Genomic DNA, 12,292 nt, shown 5'->3' with positions numbered 1-12,292 from the left:
AACCGACCCCGGTCAGCCCTGCATGTGTTGTTCACGTTCCTGTTCATTCTGGTTTGATGTTACTGTGTGTGTGTGTGTGTGTGTGTACAGTATGTGTGTGAGAGAGAGACTGTCATTGTCACTGCGCTGTATAGATGGTGTAAGGGTCCATCAGCCAGTGCTGGTAGGTGAAGCGTACGGGTTTAAAACAGTGAAGGTGTCCTGTAGCCAAAAACACTAACATAATAAATATGCCCTCTCACTCCCAACCATCTGTGCAGAACAGCAAGTCCCGCAATCAGCTTCCCCATCTCCCTCCCCCTCTCTCCCTCCCTCCCTATCTGTCTATCAATGTCATTTTCTATAACTGCTGACAAACACCGAGGAGGCTCTGACGGTGGCTGAAACCACTCACGCCACTGTGAGCAGATTAGAACGAGGGAGAGGGAGAGAGAGAAGGAGAGAGTTATAAAGAGGTTTAGAGGGAAGGGGAGGTTTGATGAATGTTATCGAAAGTCTGATGTATATGCATAAGCGTGAGCAGCTGCCTCCGGCGGGGCCGCTGTGACCTTGCGTGTGGGACAGGGAGGGCCTGAGCGGGAGAGATAGAGGGGCAGTGTTTGTGAACGCCGGCCTCTGTGAGCCCAGGCCCTTATCTGCACTTTTACACGCAGCCCTCAGCAGGAGTTACACTCACACTGATATTTGCTCTGATAATTGTGGCGACTGTGGTTGCGTTTGTTTTGGGCATACCCGTCTGCGTGTGGGTGTGTGTGTGTGTGTGCGTGTGTCTGCGCGTGCAACTGTGTGTGTGTGTGTGGTTTTTTCCAGAGACCAGAGGGTGTGCCAGCAGGAGGTATACTCGCACAGATATTTACTCTGATAATTGTGGCGACTCTGGTTGCGTTTGTTTTGGGCATACCCGTCTGTGTGTGGGTGTGTGTGTGTGCGTGTGTGTGTGCGTGTGTCTGCGCGTGCAACTGTGTGTGTGTGTGTGGTTTTTTCCAGAGACCAGAGGGTGTGCCAGCAGGAGGTACACTCACACAGATATTTACTCTGATAATTGTGGCGACTGTGGTTGCGTTTGTTTTGGGCATACCCGTCTGCGTGTGTGTGTGTGTGTGTGTGTGCGTGTGTCTGCGCGTGCAACTGTGTGTGTGTGTGTGGTTTTTTCCAGAGACCAGAGGGTGTGCCAGCAGGAGGTACACTCACACAGATATTTACTCTGATAATTGTGGCGACTGTGGTTGCGTTTGTTTTGGGCATACCCGTCTGTGTGTGGGTGTGTGTGTGTGTGTGTGTGTGTGTCTGCGCGTGCAACTGTGTGTGTGTGTGGGTTTTTTCCAGAGACCAGTGGGTGCCGGCTTTTCTGGGCTACAGCCTGGGGATTTGGCTAATTGGTGTGTTTGGACGCATGGTTATGTGTGTGTGGGTGTGTGAGAGCGCGAGAGAGGGGAAGAGAGTGGGTTTGTGTGCTTGAGGTGAATTTAAAAAAATTAAAACATTCTTGAACATTTAAACATTTATGGAAAAATTCTACCTAATTACACCTGGGTTTTTTTCTATTTACAATGAACACTTAGAATCACGAACATTAAAAAAAATAAAAATATTAATTGATTTTGTGCATTTGCATTTCTCTCTCCTCTCTCTCTCCCTCTCTCTCTTTCTCTCTTTCTCCCTCTCTCTCCCCCTCTCTCTGGCTATCTGTCTCTCTCTGGCTCTCTCTCTCCCCTTCTCTTCCTGGCTCACTCTCTCTCTCTGGCTCTCTCTCTCCCTCTCTCTCTCCCTCTCTCTCTCTCCCTCTCTTTCTCTCTCTCCCTCTCCCCCCCTCTCTCCCTCTCTCTCTCCCCCTCTCTCTGGCTCTCCCTCTCTCTCTGTCTCTCTCTCTCTCTCTCCCCCTCTCTCTCTGGCTCTCTCTCTCTCTCCCCCTCTCTCTCTGGCTCTCTCTCTCTCTCTCTCTCTCTCTCTCTCTCCCGTCTCTCAGTTGCCCCAGAGAAGCCTGAGGTGAAACTTTCCAACGAGGTCATTTCTGTCACAGACTCGTCCAGCTCAGAGGTGAGTGTGCGCTTTAGCGCTTTAGCGCTTTAGCGCGCTGCTCGGGGTGGATGCTGACTGGCCCAGAGCCATGCAGTCAGAACCCAAATAACCCCGCCCTTCTGTGCCTCTGTGTCAGGTGGGGCTGTGCATCAGCCGGAACGGCCACCCCTTACCCCGCCTCATCTGGTACAAGGACCACGCACCCCTTCCACAGGTCTCTGACCCCACCGCAAGTGAGTGTGCCCCTCTACTGACACACACACACACACACACACACGCACGCACACACACACACACACACCCCTTCCACAGGTCTCTGACCCCACCGCAAGTGAGTGTGCCCCTCTACTGACACACACACGCACACACACACACACGCACACACACATTCATCTACTGTCACACACACACACACACACACACAAACATTCATCTACTGTCACACACACACACACACACACACACGGCTGTTTGTGATCTTATGACTGCTCCCCAACAGCCTTCTCCATTGTTTCTAATTCATCACTTATGACTATGCTCATTCATGTAGTGCAGCAGCCATAGATCAGTCTGGTAGTGCGGTAGGGTGGCTGGCCTGTAGCGTAGTGGTTAAGGTAAATGACTGGGACACGCAAGGTCGGTGGTTCTAATCCCGGTGTAGCTACAATAAGATCCGCACAGCAGTTTGGTCCTTGAGCAAGGCCCTTAACCCTGCATTGCTCCAGGGGAGGATTGTCTCCTGCTTAGTATAATCAACTGTACGTCGCTCTGGATAAGAGCGTCTGCCAAATGCCATTAATGTAATGTAATGTAATGTAGTGGTGTACTAACTGAACCGACCTCCTCCTCCTCCTCCTCCCCTTCCTCCTGCTCCTCCTCTTCAGCGACGTACATGGTGAACAGCAATGTGAAGGAGGCTTCGGGGCTCCTGACAGTGCACAGCACCCTGTACCTGCAGCCCAAGAAGGAGGACAAGGACTCGCATTTCCACTGCAGGGTGGAGTACAACATTTCCGGCGGCATGGTGGACACCAAGGACTCCGAGGCCTTCACCCTGACACTGCACTGTGAGTGCTCCTGCACTCCGAAACCAAGCCAACCGCCGCCAACGCCGTCCGTCGAACGCGCAGTGTTCATCAGAGCTTTCTGAAAACGACGAATGTAGCTTGATACGGTTGAGTTTAATAGTTACAAATAGAATAGCTGCAAAAGTAGACTGTGGGTAGAAAGGTTTTGCTTGATCTGAATAAATTATTTGCAAGGTGCTACGCTGATACTCTGCGTACGGTACTGTTAGCTAATCTAATAATAGTTTGCAAGCTAGTTACCCGGAAGCTATCTTCCCAGTTGCTACCTGTGGCTAGTTAGCGTGCTTTGCCTGTGGAGAAGTGCAGACGACAAAGCACAAAGACAACACAGAGTTATCCTTTCACACAACCTGGAGGGGGAGCTGTCGACCCCGAACACTGCAGACCAGGAGCCTGCAGTTTGGGTCACTGGTTTTGCGTTGACCAAATAAAGTAACAAGAGCAGCACTGTTCCATGTTTAGCGGGACAGATGTCCAAAAATGAATGTGTACGGCCCAGCTCTTGAGTCCCCGCCTGGGTGTCGTGTCACACAGGCCTTCAAAGCGGCCGTTCTCCGTCCCCCCTGAACTCGCGAACAAGTTTATATGCATTCCTTCCTGTCTCTCCCTGTCTGCTGACGCCTTTTCCTTCCCAATCAGACCCCACGGAGCATACCACCTTCTCCCTGGTGACCTCCGGGCCAATCAAAGAGGGGGACACAGTGGTGATGAAGTGCGGCAGCGATGGAAACCCCCAGCCCGACTTCGAGTTCAACGTCATGAAAGGGGTGAGTGCGCTGAGCGCGGAGGTCCCTCCCCGGGGGGGGGTGACCACGGCCATGCTGTGCCTGTGCAACTCTCAGTTACATTCAGTTCAGTTCACTACGCTCTCTGGACATGGCCATTGTGTATTGCCAGAGCCTTCAGATACATGGCAATGTATTAAAACAAACAAAAACACAATAGAAGTAACACTCTCTCTCTATTTCTCTCTCCCCCTCCCTCTCTATTGCTCTCTACCTCTCCCATCTCCCCCTCTCTCTCTATTGCTCCCCCCCCTCTCTCTGTTGCTCTCTCTCCCCCCCCTCTATCTCTCTCTCTCTCAGGATCAACGTGTACAGCTCAAAGGCAATGCTGGGTTGCTGACCTTGGACTCCGTAACCCGGGGCGATGCGGGCACGTACCTCTGCGACGTTCTGGACTTTGACGCCAACGAGGAAGTCAAGCTGGACAGACAGCTGGAGCTCTTCGTCCACTGTGAGCGCCGTTCGCCTGTCCGCACGTGCCTGGTCTGCAGCTACGTGTGCATGCTTCTGCAGGGAGATCATCATGCCTCACAACAACAACTTTTTAGCAATACATACAAGCTGTAGTGATAGGTTAGCTGTTCAAAGCACTTGGCTTACCTATTTTCGGTCACCGTAGCCATCCCAAATTCCGTGGTTGCTTATTATGAGTCCCTATTCTGCAAGGCACAAACAGTGTGCTTCTGTAAGGACATATTCTGCATATTTATATGTACCCCCGTAATGGGACATAATGGGGATGTTTCCTATGCTTTGGCCTCACCCGGTGCCCTGTGCTGTCAGTATTCATGCACTGGGTTTAGCTCTCTCTCACTCCAGCTCCTGCCAGTTTTACTTCACTTCACTTCATGACAAGCCAGTCTAACTCTGCAGTCCACTGTCAAAGTGTGGCATTGGCTCGACCACACAAAATGCCTCTCTTCTAGCACAACCATCCTGATCCTGAATCTCCCTCCTCTCACTCTCCTTTAAATCTGTCTTCCTCTCCTCCTCTCTTCCTCTCCTTCTCTCCTCCTCTCTTCCTCTCTTGCTCTCTTCCTCTCCTTCTCTCTTCCTCTCTTCCTCTCTTGCTCTCTTGCTCTCTTCCTCTCCTCCTCTCTTCCTCTCTTCCTCCTCTCCTCCTCCCCTCCTCCTCTCCTCCTCTCAGACCTGAACCCGGTGATGATCACTCCGGCCGGCCCTGTGTCTGAGGCTCTCGGGGGGAGCGTGGAGCTGCAGTGCAAGACCAAGGCCTCGGACAAGCACACCCTGCACTGGAAGAAGGCAAGCCCCCTGCCCACAGCCCCCTGCCCACAGCCCCCTGCCCACAGCCCCCTGCCCCCAGCCCCCAGCCCACAGCCCCCTGCCCCCGCTACGACGCTGCCCTGCCTCACTGTTGTGTCTGAGGGGGTTCTGCTTTCATCTCTTGGGGGGTCTTGGGGGGGGTTTTGTCATTTTTGCTGTGTCTGAGGTCTGTCAGTGTGGCGTATGTGTGGGTCTCCCTGAAAGATGTTGAGTCTGGCGGTGGAGTGCCCCGGCTGCTGCTGACAGTTTGTGAAAAGAAGTAGACACACCTGCACCCCTACTCTCTCTCTCTCTCTCTCTCTCTCTCTCTCGCTCTCTCACACACACACACACGCATACGTGTGTACACACACACCCTCACAAACACGCACATACACACACAAACATACACACACTCACACCCACACACACGCACACGCTCATACACACACACAAACACACACACGCTCATACACACACACACAATCACACGCACATGCACACTCACACAAACACACACACTCACACCCACACACACGCACACACACACACACCAGCAGTACTGTAGAGGTCGCTGGTGTGACCGGGTGGGTGCTTGTGTTCCAGGGGTCCACAGTGCTGTCCCAGAACGGCGTGCTGTCTCTGAAGTCCCTGACCTTCTCGGACGCCGGGGCGTACTCCTGTGTGGCTGCCGTCCCCTCGGTCTTTGGGCTTCACAATGAGGCCAACGTCACGCTCACCGTCTCAGGTACTGGTCATAACTCACCTTTCATATTCATGTTCATATTTCATTCGCATGGCCCTTCCTGTATACAATTATTGCCTGTATTAGAGCCTAATATTCTATAATGAATAATAATATTATAATATATAAATAATATTACATTTTGTATTTTCTTGGGGTTAAATGAGGCATATGATTTCCAGCAAAGAGCCAATAGGTTCCTGACCACTGTATTAAGAGTATACACGCACTGAGCACTTTATTAGATAGACCTGTACACCAGCTTGTTAATGCAAATATTTAATCAGCCATCATCATGTGGCAGCAACTAAATGCATAAGTAGCATGCAGATGTGGTCAAGAGGTTCAGCTGTTTCTCAGACCAAATGTCAGAATGGGGAAGAAATCTGATCTAAGTGACTTTTGTCTTTTAGATTTTTGGTGCCAGACAGGGTGGTTTGAGTATCTCAGAAACTGCTGATCTCCTGGGATTTTCAAAAGTCTCTAGAGTTTGCAGAGAATGATGTGAAAAACAAAAAACATCCGGCGGGCAGAAGCACGTTGTTAATGAAGGGCCAGACAGAGTCAAAGGAGAAGGGCCAGACAGAGTCAAAGGAGAAGGGCCAGACAGAGTCAAAGGAGAAGGGCCAGACAGAGTCAAAGGAGAAGGGCCAGACAGAGTCAAAGGAGAAGGGCCAGACAGAGTCGAAGGAGAAGGGCCAGACAGGTCAAAGCTGACAGTAACTCAATTAACCACACATTACAACAGTGGTGTGCAGAAGAGCATCTCTGAACACAGAACATGTCAAACCTCTTTAGCGGATAGGCTACAGCAGCAGAAGACTTAAAGACTTTACTTAAAGACTTTAAGAAGTAAAAATAATACTAATAAATACCCAGTAAAGTGCTCACTGAGTGCATATTTGTTCATTCGTCGGAAACAGGCTCACTTTAAACACTGATTCAAAGCTGATGTAGTGGCCAGTGGATTGTAGGTTTATAACCAGGGCACATTTCCAACCCCAGTCCCTTATGCACGGAGAGATCGTAAGACGCCGCGTCGTCATTAATGTGAAGCTCTGAACGCCGCTCGTGTTGAGGGCGTTCAGCGCCAGCCGCTGTGTCGTGTGGTTGTGTGTTGTGCAGCGTAGATCGCGGTGCCTTCCTCCTCCTCGTACTCGTCTATCTGTTACCGGATCAGCTCAAGCTGTGACTTGTGTGACTGCTCAAACGCATGACCGCTCAAACGCATGGCGCACATCACGCGACGCGCCCCGAGTGTGTCACATCACATGCAGGCCTGTGACGATCAGATCGGACGGAGAACGCGGTTGGGTAACAGCCCGCCGTGTGCGTGTGATGACGCCAGGAATGTGCTTGTCCCTTTTTTGTTGTTGTTGTCGTTTCATTTCTATCGTGCGACGGTTTTGCGTGTCTAGACCGGCCAATCAGGCGGATGCAGCGCCCCCCAGCCATTAAGCGCTGCTGCGTTCCAGGAGTTTCTCCTTGACGAATGGGTGGAGGTGTCGGGCCGGGAGGGCCGGGGAAGGGGGTGGGGGGGTACAGTAGCCTTTGTATCTGCCACCGGGAGCGTTTTGTGTCTCTTTCAGTCTTTCTTTCAAACGGCCGCGGGGTGACAGTAGTAGGATGTGAGGGACCGTACATTAAATGTGCAAAAATACATTCCTGGTGTGAGTGTCGACGGGGAAGCACCTGTGGACTAGCGCAATTTCCTTTTGTGCTACGGACACACGACAGGATGTTGGTGCACGTAGACTATTCTGATCCTCCGATCTCTCTGTCTCCCTCCCTCTCCCTCTCACACTCTCCCTCTATATCTCTCTCCCTCCCGCCCTGCGTATCTCTCTCTGCCTCCCTTTCCTTTGCACCTCAGGGCGGCCGGAGATCGAGGCTCCAGCCGAGGCGTTCGTGCAGAAGGAGGGCGACAGGGTGACTCTTATGTGCTCTGTCCAGGGTCACCCTGCTCCACAGTTCACCTGGACTCCGTCAGGGGATGAGGTGCGTGTGCGCGCACATGCACGTATGTGCGTATTACATGTTACGTGTTTAACTGTGAGGAGCCCAGTTAACTGCTGATACAATGCTATCGCAGCTCTAAATGAGTACAAATGAGCTCAGTTCCAATCTGTGTGTGTGTGTATGTGTGTGTCTGTGTGTGTGTCTGTTTGTGTGTGTGTGTCTGTGTGTGTGTCTGTGTGTGCGTGTGTGTGTGTGTCTGTGTGTGCGTGTGTGTATGTGTGTGTGTGTGTGTGTGTCTGTTTGTGTGTGTGTGTCTGTGTGTGTGTGTGTCTGTGTGTGTGTGTGTGTGTGTGTGTGTGTCTGTGTGTGTGAGAGCTTTTTCTCCATCAGCATCACATATCAAAGTAGGCCCAACTGCATTGGGCCTGTTGTGTACTGTTTGCAGTTTTTTTCCTGTCTCTCTCTCTCCCTCACTGTCTCATTTCTTATTGCCCCCCCCCCCCCCTCTCTCTCTCTCTCTCTGTGTCTCTCTCTCTATGTCGCTCTCCTCAGTCAGTAACAATAGAGGGCAACACAGTGATTAGCACAGCGATTGTGGTGGCCTCAGGTGCAGTCCTGACTGATGGTGTCACATGCCAAGCAGCCAATGATCACGGAACAGACTCCAAACGCTTCCTGGTCTCTATCAAAAAAGGTCAGTGTGGCGTTCTCTCTGTCTCTCAATTCAAATACACTTTATGGGCATGGAAAGCATACACTTATATTGCCAAACCATACACGGACAACATAGCAAACATAACAAATAGGCAATTCTACAGCAATGTTGTAGACTTGTATGTACAGCTTCAACACACACAATTGGTAATGAACTGTAATGGATCTTTCTTTATTTAGCTTTTTTGGTGTTATGGGTGTCACGATGTCATCTCTCGCTTTCTCTCTCTGTTGTTCTCTCTCTCTTTCTCCCCCATCTCTTTCTCTCTCTCTTTCTCTCCCTCCAGTCCAAATTGTAACATTGCTGTGCTCTCTCTTTTCTTGCAGACATTCCCTCCCCAGATAATGGTGCTTCTGATAGAGGTAGACATTTGCCCATCTTCTCTCTTCTCCTTGCGTCCTTGTCAACGGCATACGTCGTATTTTGTGTATATTACTGAACCCTGTAGAATGTTTATTGGTTTTTTGAACACTGTGTATATTGTATATTGTATAATGTTACCCTGTTTGTCAGCTTTGTCCTAAATTTTACGGATGTTAACGAGAGATTTTCCCTCTGGGGCAATAAAGTATTCTATTCTATTCTATTCTGTACTCCTCTCTTCTGTTCTGTTCTTGGGGCTGTCTTATTCCTCCTTCTGTGGTGTTCTTTTTCCTACTTTATTAATGTGCTGTGTGTCTAAGTTGTCCTGTGTGATGTGTGACTGTGTGTGTGTGGAGTATTTAATGGATTGTGCGTTTCAGTTGTGCTGTGTGTGGTGTGTAGCAGACTGGGGGAAAATACGTAATTGTTTTGGATTCAGATACTGTTCTGCGCTTCACCGAGCTGGACTGGCGTATTGGAGCCAATGAAATACGCTCAAAAAGTGCAAACCCCTGCCTTCTGGGTTGCACCAGACAAGATCAATTGAACACAGCAAAGTATTTGAATCCAGAACAATTATGTAATTTACCCAGGTCTGGTGTGTAGCTGTGTGTTGAGTGTGTTGGCGCTATTGGTGTGTGGTTAAGAGCATCCAGATTCAGTCACTCTTTTCTCTCAATGCTGCGCAAAGGAAACCCTGTGCCTAAAAAAGGTCTGTACTGATACAGCAGTGTGAGTGTGTGTGTGTCTGTATCTGTGTCTATGTCAGTATGTCTGTGCGCATGAGGGTGCATGTGCGCTTTCCTGTGTTTCTGTGTGCTTACGTGTCCGGTGCGTGTACAGTTGGTTATGCGTGTGTGTGTGTGTAGGTGTGTGTGTTTGCGTGTCTCACTCACATCGTTGACTGTTGGTAGCCGTGCGCCTTTCGTTCTTCCTTGGGGTCTCTGCCGCAGCAGTTGTGAGCGGTACCTGAGTGACCCCCCCTCCTCCCCCCCCCTCTTCACCACAGCGGAGCGTCAGCAGGGTGGTTCCAGCGGGGTGGTCATCGCCGTGGTGGTGTGTGTTCTCTTGCTCCTCCTGCTGGTGGCGATACTGTACTTCATGCAGAAGAAGGGGAAGCTGCCCTGCGGCAAACAGGACAAGAAGGACGTGTGAGTCACGTGGGGAAGGGACACGATTGGCCGGCCGTCCAGCCTGAAGACCAGGGCCCCCTCTTCCTCTGTCTCTCTCTCTCTCTCTCTCTCTCTCTCTGTCTGACACTCTGTCTCCTTTCCGACTCTCGCAGGGCGACCGGGGAGGTGAACAACGACATTGTGGTTGAGATGAAGTCGGAAAAGGCCAACGAGGAGGCGGGGCTACTAAACAAGCGGCCAGTGGCGGAGCAGGTGAGGAGGGTCACGTGACCGTCGGCTTGGCACAGTAGAAAGCACCGCACTCCTCCCATCAGCCTGAGGAGACCTTAAGCTTCTGGCAGGTGGCCAGGTGCTTGTAGTTTCCTATCCCTGGTGGGGAATTAACCTAAGTTCTTTAAGGAGGTACTAAAGGGCAAACGTTAACATTTACAGGTGGCTTGCTTAACCTGATAAAAATCAATATGGCCTGCGGGTGGATACATCAGAGTATCTCTGACTCATCTCCAGACTAGGGAGCAGACCTTGGTCAAATACAAAATTGTTTTGGATTCAAATAATTTTCTAAGCATTACTGAGTTTGTCTTGTGTGTTTGGAACCTATGAAATACTCTCAAAAAGTGGTTGGCTTAGTTGCACCAGGCAAGACCAATCGAGTAAAGGCAAGTATTTGAATCCAAAACAATTACGTATTTGACCCAGGTCTGCTAGGGAGAAAAGAATGGGACGTTTTTACATTGTACATATTTACATGACAGAAGAATGACCCTTATTTTCAGTTTAGAATTGGGATTGAATCTCCTGTGTGTTACTCAAGGGAGCATGATGTCTGTGGGTCAATGCCAAGCCTATGTATAAGCCCAGGAGAGCAGTGGTGCCCACTGTGGGAAGATCTTTGACTGTGCAATATTTCACACTATTTTTCTTTCTCTCAGTGAATGAAGAACAGAAGAAGCAACGGTTGGATGTGGCAGCAGAAGATACAGAGGACAAGCTTCTTCTTTTTGAGAGAAGAACCTGAAATCTGAAAGAAGAGGGGTGGGGGAAGTGGGGGGAGGGGGGGTGGTGTAGTGGGTAGGTAGCTATTGGGAGGGGGGGGGGGGGTGCTTGATTGGCCTAGTTCAGTATGGAATCTAATATATTTAAGGAAACATTTTAAATCTGGACCCTAATCCTGTCACCATTCACACATTCTGGTTAAATACGGTACAGATCACTGTAATACCGTACCAGACCTATGCCAGATACGTCATTTATTTTCAAATACTTTTCTACGCTTTACAAAGCTTGTCTGCTGGTGTATTGGGACCTCTCAGAAAGTGCAAACTCTGCAGTGTTACTGTGGACCAGTGTGATCGTCTGGTCCTCTTGACTGGCTGAATTGCCCCAGGCAAGATCAATCGAGCACCGAAAAGTATTTGAATTCAAAACAATTACGTATTTGACCCAGGTACTGCAGTACAGTACAGTGCAGCTGAAGGTAACGCACTGTGATGACACTGTCCTTCTGTACTCTAGCTGAGACACAGTATGTCATTTTGTTTGCAGTTTGCTCTGTGATGGTTTCCTGCCTGCACTGTACTGTAATGTGATGTACTGAACATGTCCGTGTGTAATGTTGTTTTCTCTAGCGTGCAGTGCTACATGCATCTATATGTAGCGCTGCACTTATTCCGCACTTAATATAGTTTGCCTCCTTATGGCACAGTAACACTGCAGTCTTTTTTCGCCTGTTGCCATTAACGTTACCATGGAAATAGGCATTCTGTTCGGACACGGGGATCGTTTTTGTACCGCTTCTGTGATGTAATGGATTTGCCAGTGTCTTGCGGACAGTAGCGCCATTTCCGCTGACGCACCAACTTACGATATCAGAATAAGGTTGCAGTATTCCACTCCCAGTAGCATTAGCTTGGTAATAGGCAAACTATTGACACAGACCATTTTTGTATAGCTTGTGTGGCGTAGTGGATATGCTAGTGTTTTACTGGTCACTGGACAGTCTCTGAAGGGACCATGGGGTTATGATTTATTTGATGGCAGTTGAAGACATATTAATTTCTTGCGGACCTATTTTTAAACCCCCTGAGCCTATTTTCAAAACCGCTTACACGGAGACTCGCACCATGTTCTTTCTCGGTGCAACCGCGATTTCAAATATTTGTTCCTACAGTCGTGGCTAGTTAGGTTTCTTTTATCACTTATCTCTTTGTAACTGCAGTTTG

The 12,292-nt window shown here is 49.7% G+C and overlaps 1 protein-coding gene across 1 annotated transcript in view; it reads left to right on the top strand.

The window, feature by feature from the left end:
• bcam (basal cell adhesion molecule (Lutheran blood group)) overlaps nucleotides 1-11,106 on the top strand; it is a 43,547-nt gene extending 32,441 nt beyond the window's left edge. Inside the window, exons 4-16 of the mRNA XM_061257931.1 lie at nucleotides 1,967-2,037; nucleotides 2,156-2,252; nucleotides 2,904-3,086; nucleotides 3,747-3,874; nucleotides 4,193-4,343; nucleotides 5,040-5,155; nucleotides 5,762-5,903; nucleotides 7,774-7,898; nucleotides 8,412-8,553; nucleotides 8,901-8,936; nucleotides 9,947-10,088; nucleotides 10,223-10,322; nucleotides 11,003-11,106. Coding sequence (XP_061113915.1) covers nucleotides 1,967-2,037; nucleotides 2,156-2,252; nucleotides 2,904-3,086; nucleotides 3,747-3,874; nucleotides 4,193-4,343; nucleotides 5,040-5,155; nucleotides 5,762-5,903; nucleotides 7,774-7,898; nucleotides 8,412-8,553; nucleotides 8,901-8,936; nucleotides 9,947-10,088; nucleotides 10,223-10,322; nucleotides 11,003-11,005 — 1,436 coding nt within the window. The 3' untranslated portion in view covers nucleotides 11,006-11,106. The remainder of the gene's footprint in view (nucleotides 1-1,966; nucleotides 2,038-2,155; nucleotides 2,253-2,903; nucleotides 3,087-3,746; nucleotides 3,875-4,192; nucleotides 4,344-5,039; nucleotides 5,156-5,761; nucleotides 5,904-7,773; nucleotides 7,899-8,411; nucleotides 8,554-8,900; nucleotides 8,937-9,946; nucleotides 10,089-10,222; nucleotides 10,323-11,002) is intronic.
• The last annotated feature ends 1,186 nt before the right edge of the window (nucleotides 11,107-12,292 follow it).

The sequence above is a fragment of the Conger conger genome, chromosome 1, assembly GCF_963514075.1.
Source record: "Conger conger chromosome 1, fConCon1.1, whole genome shotgun sequence".
Taxonomy (NCBI): domain Eukaryota; kingdom Metazoa; phylum Chordata; class Actinopteri; order Anguilliformes; family Congridae; genus Conger; species Conger conger.
This window is presented reverse-complemented; position numbering and strand designations above follow the sequence as displayed.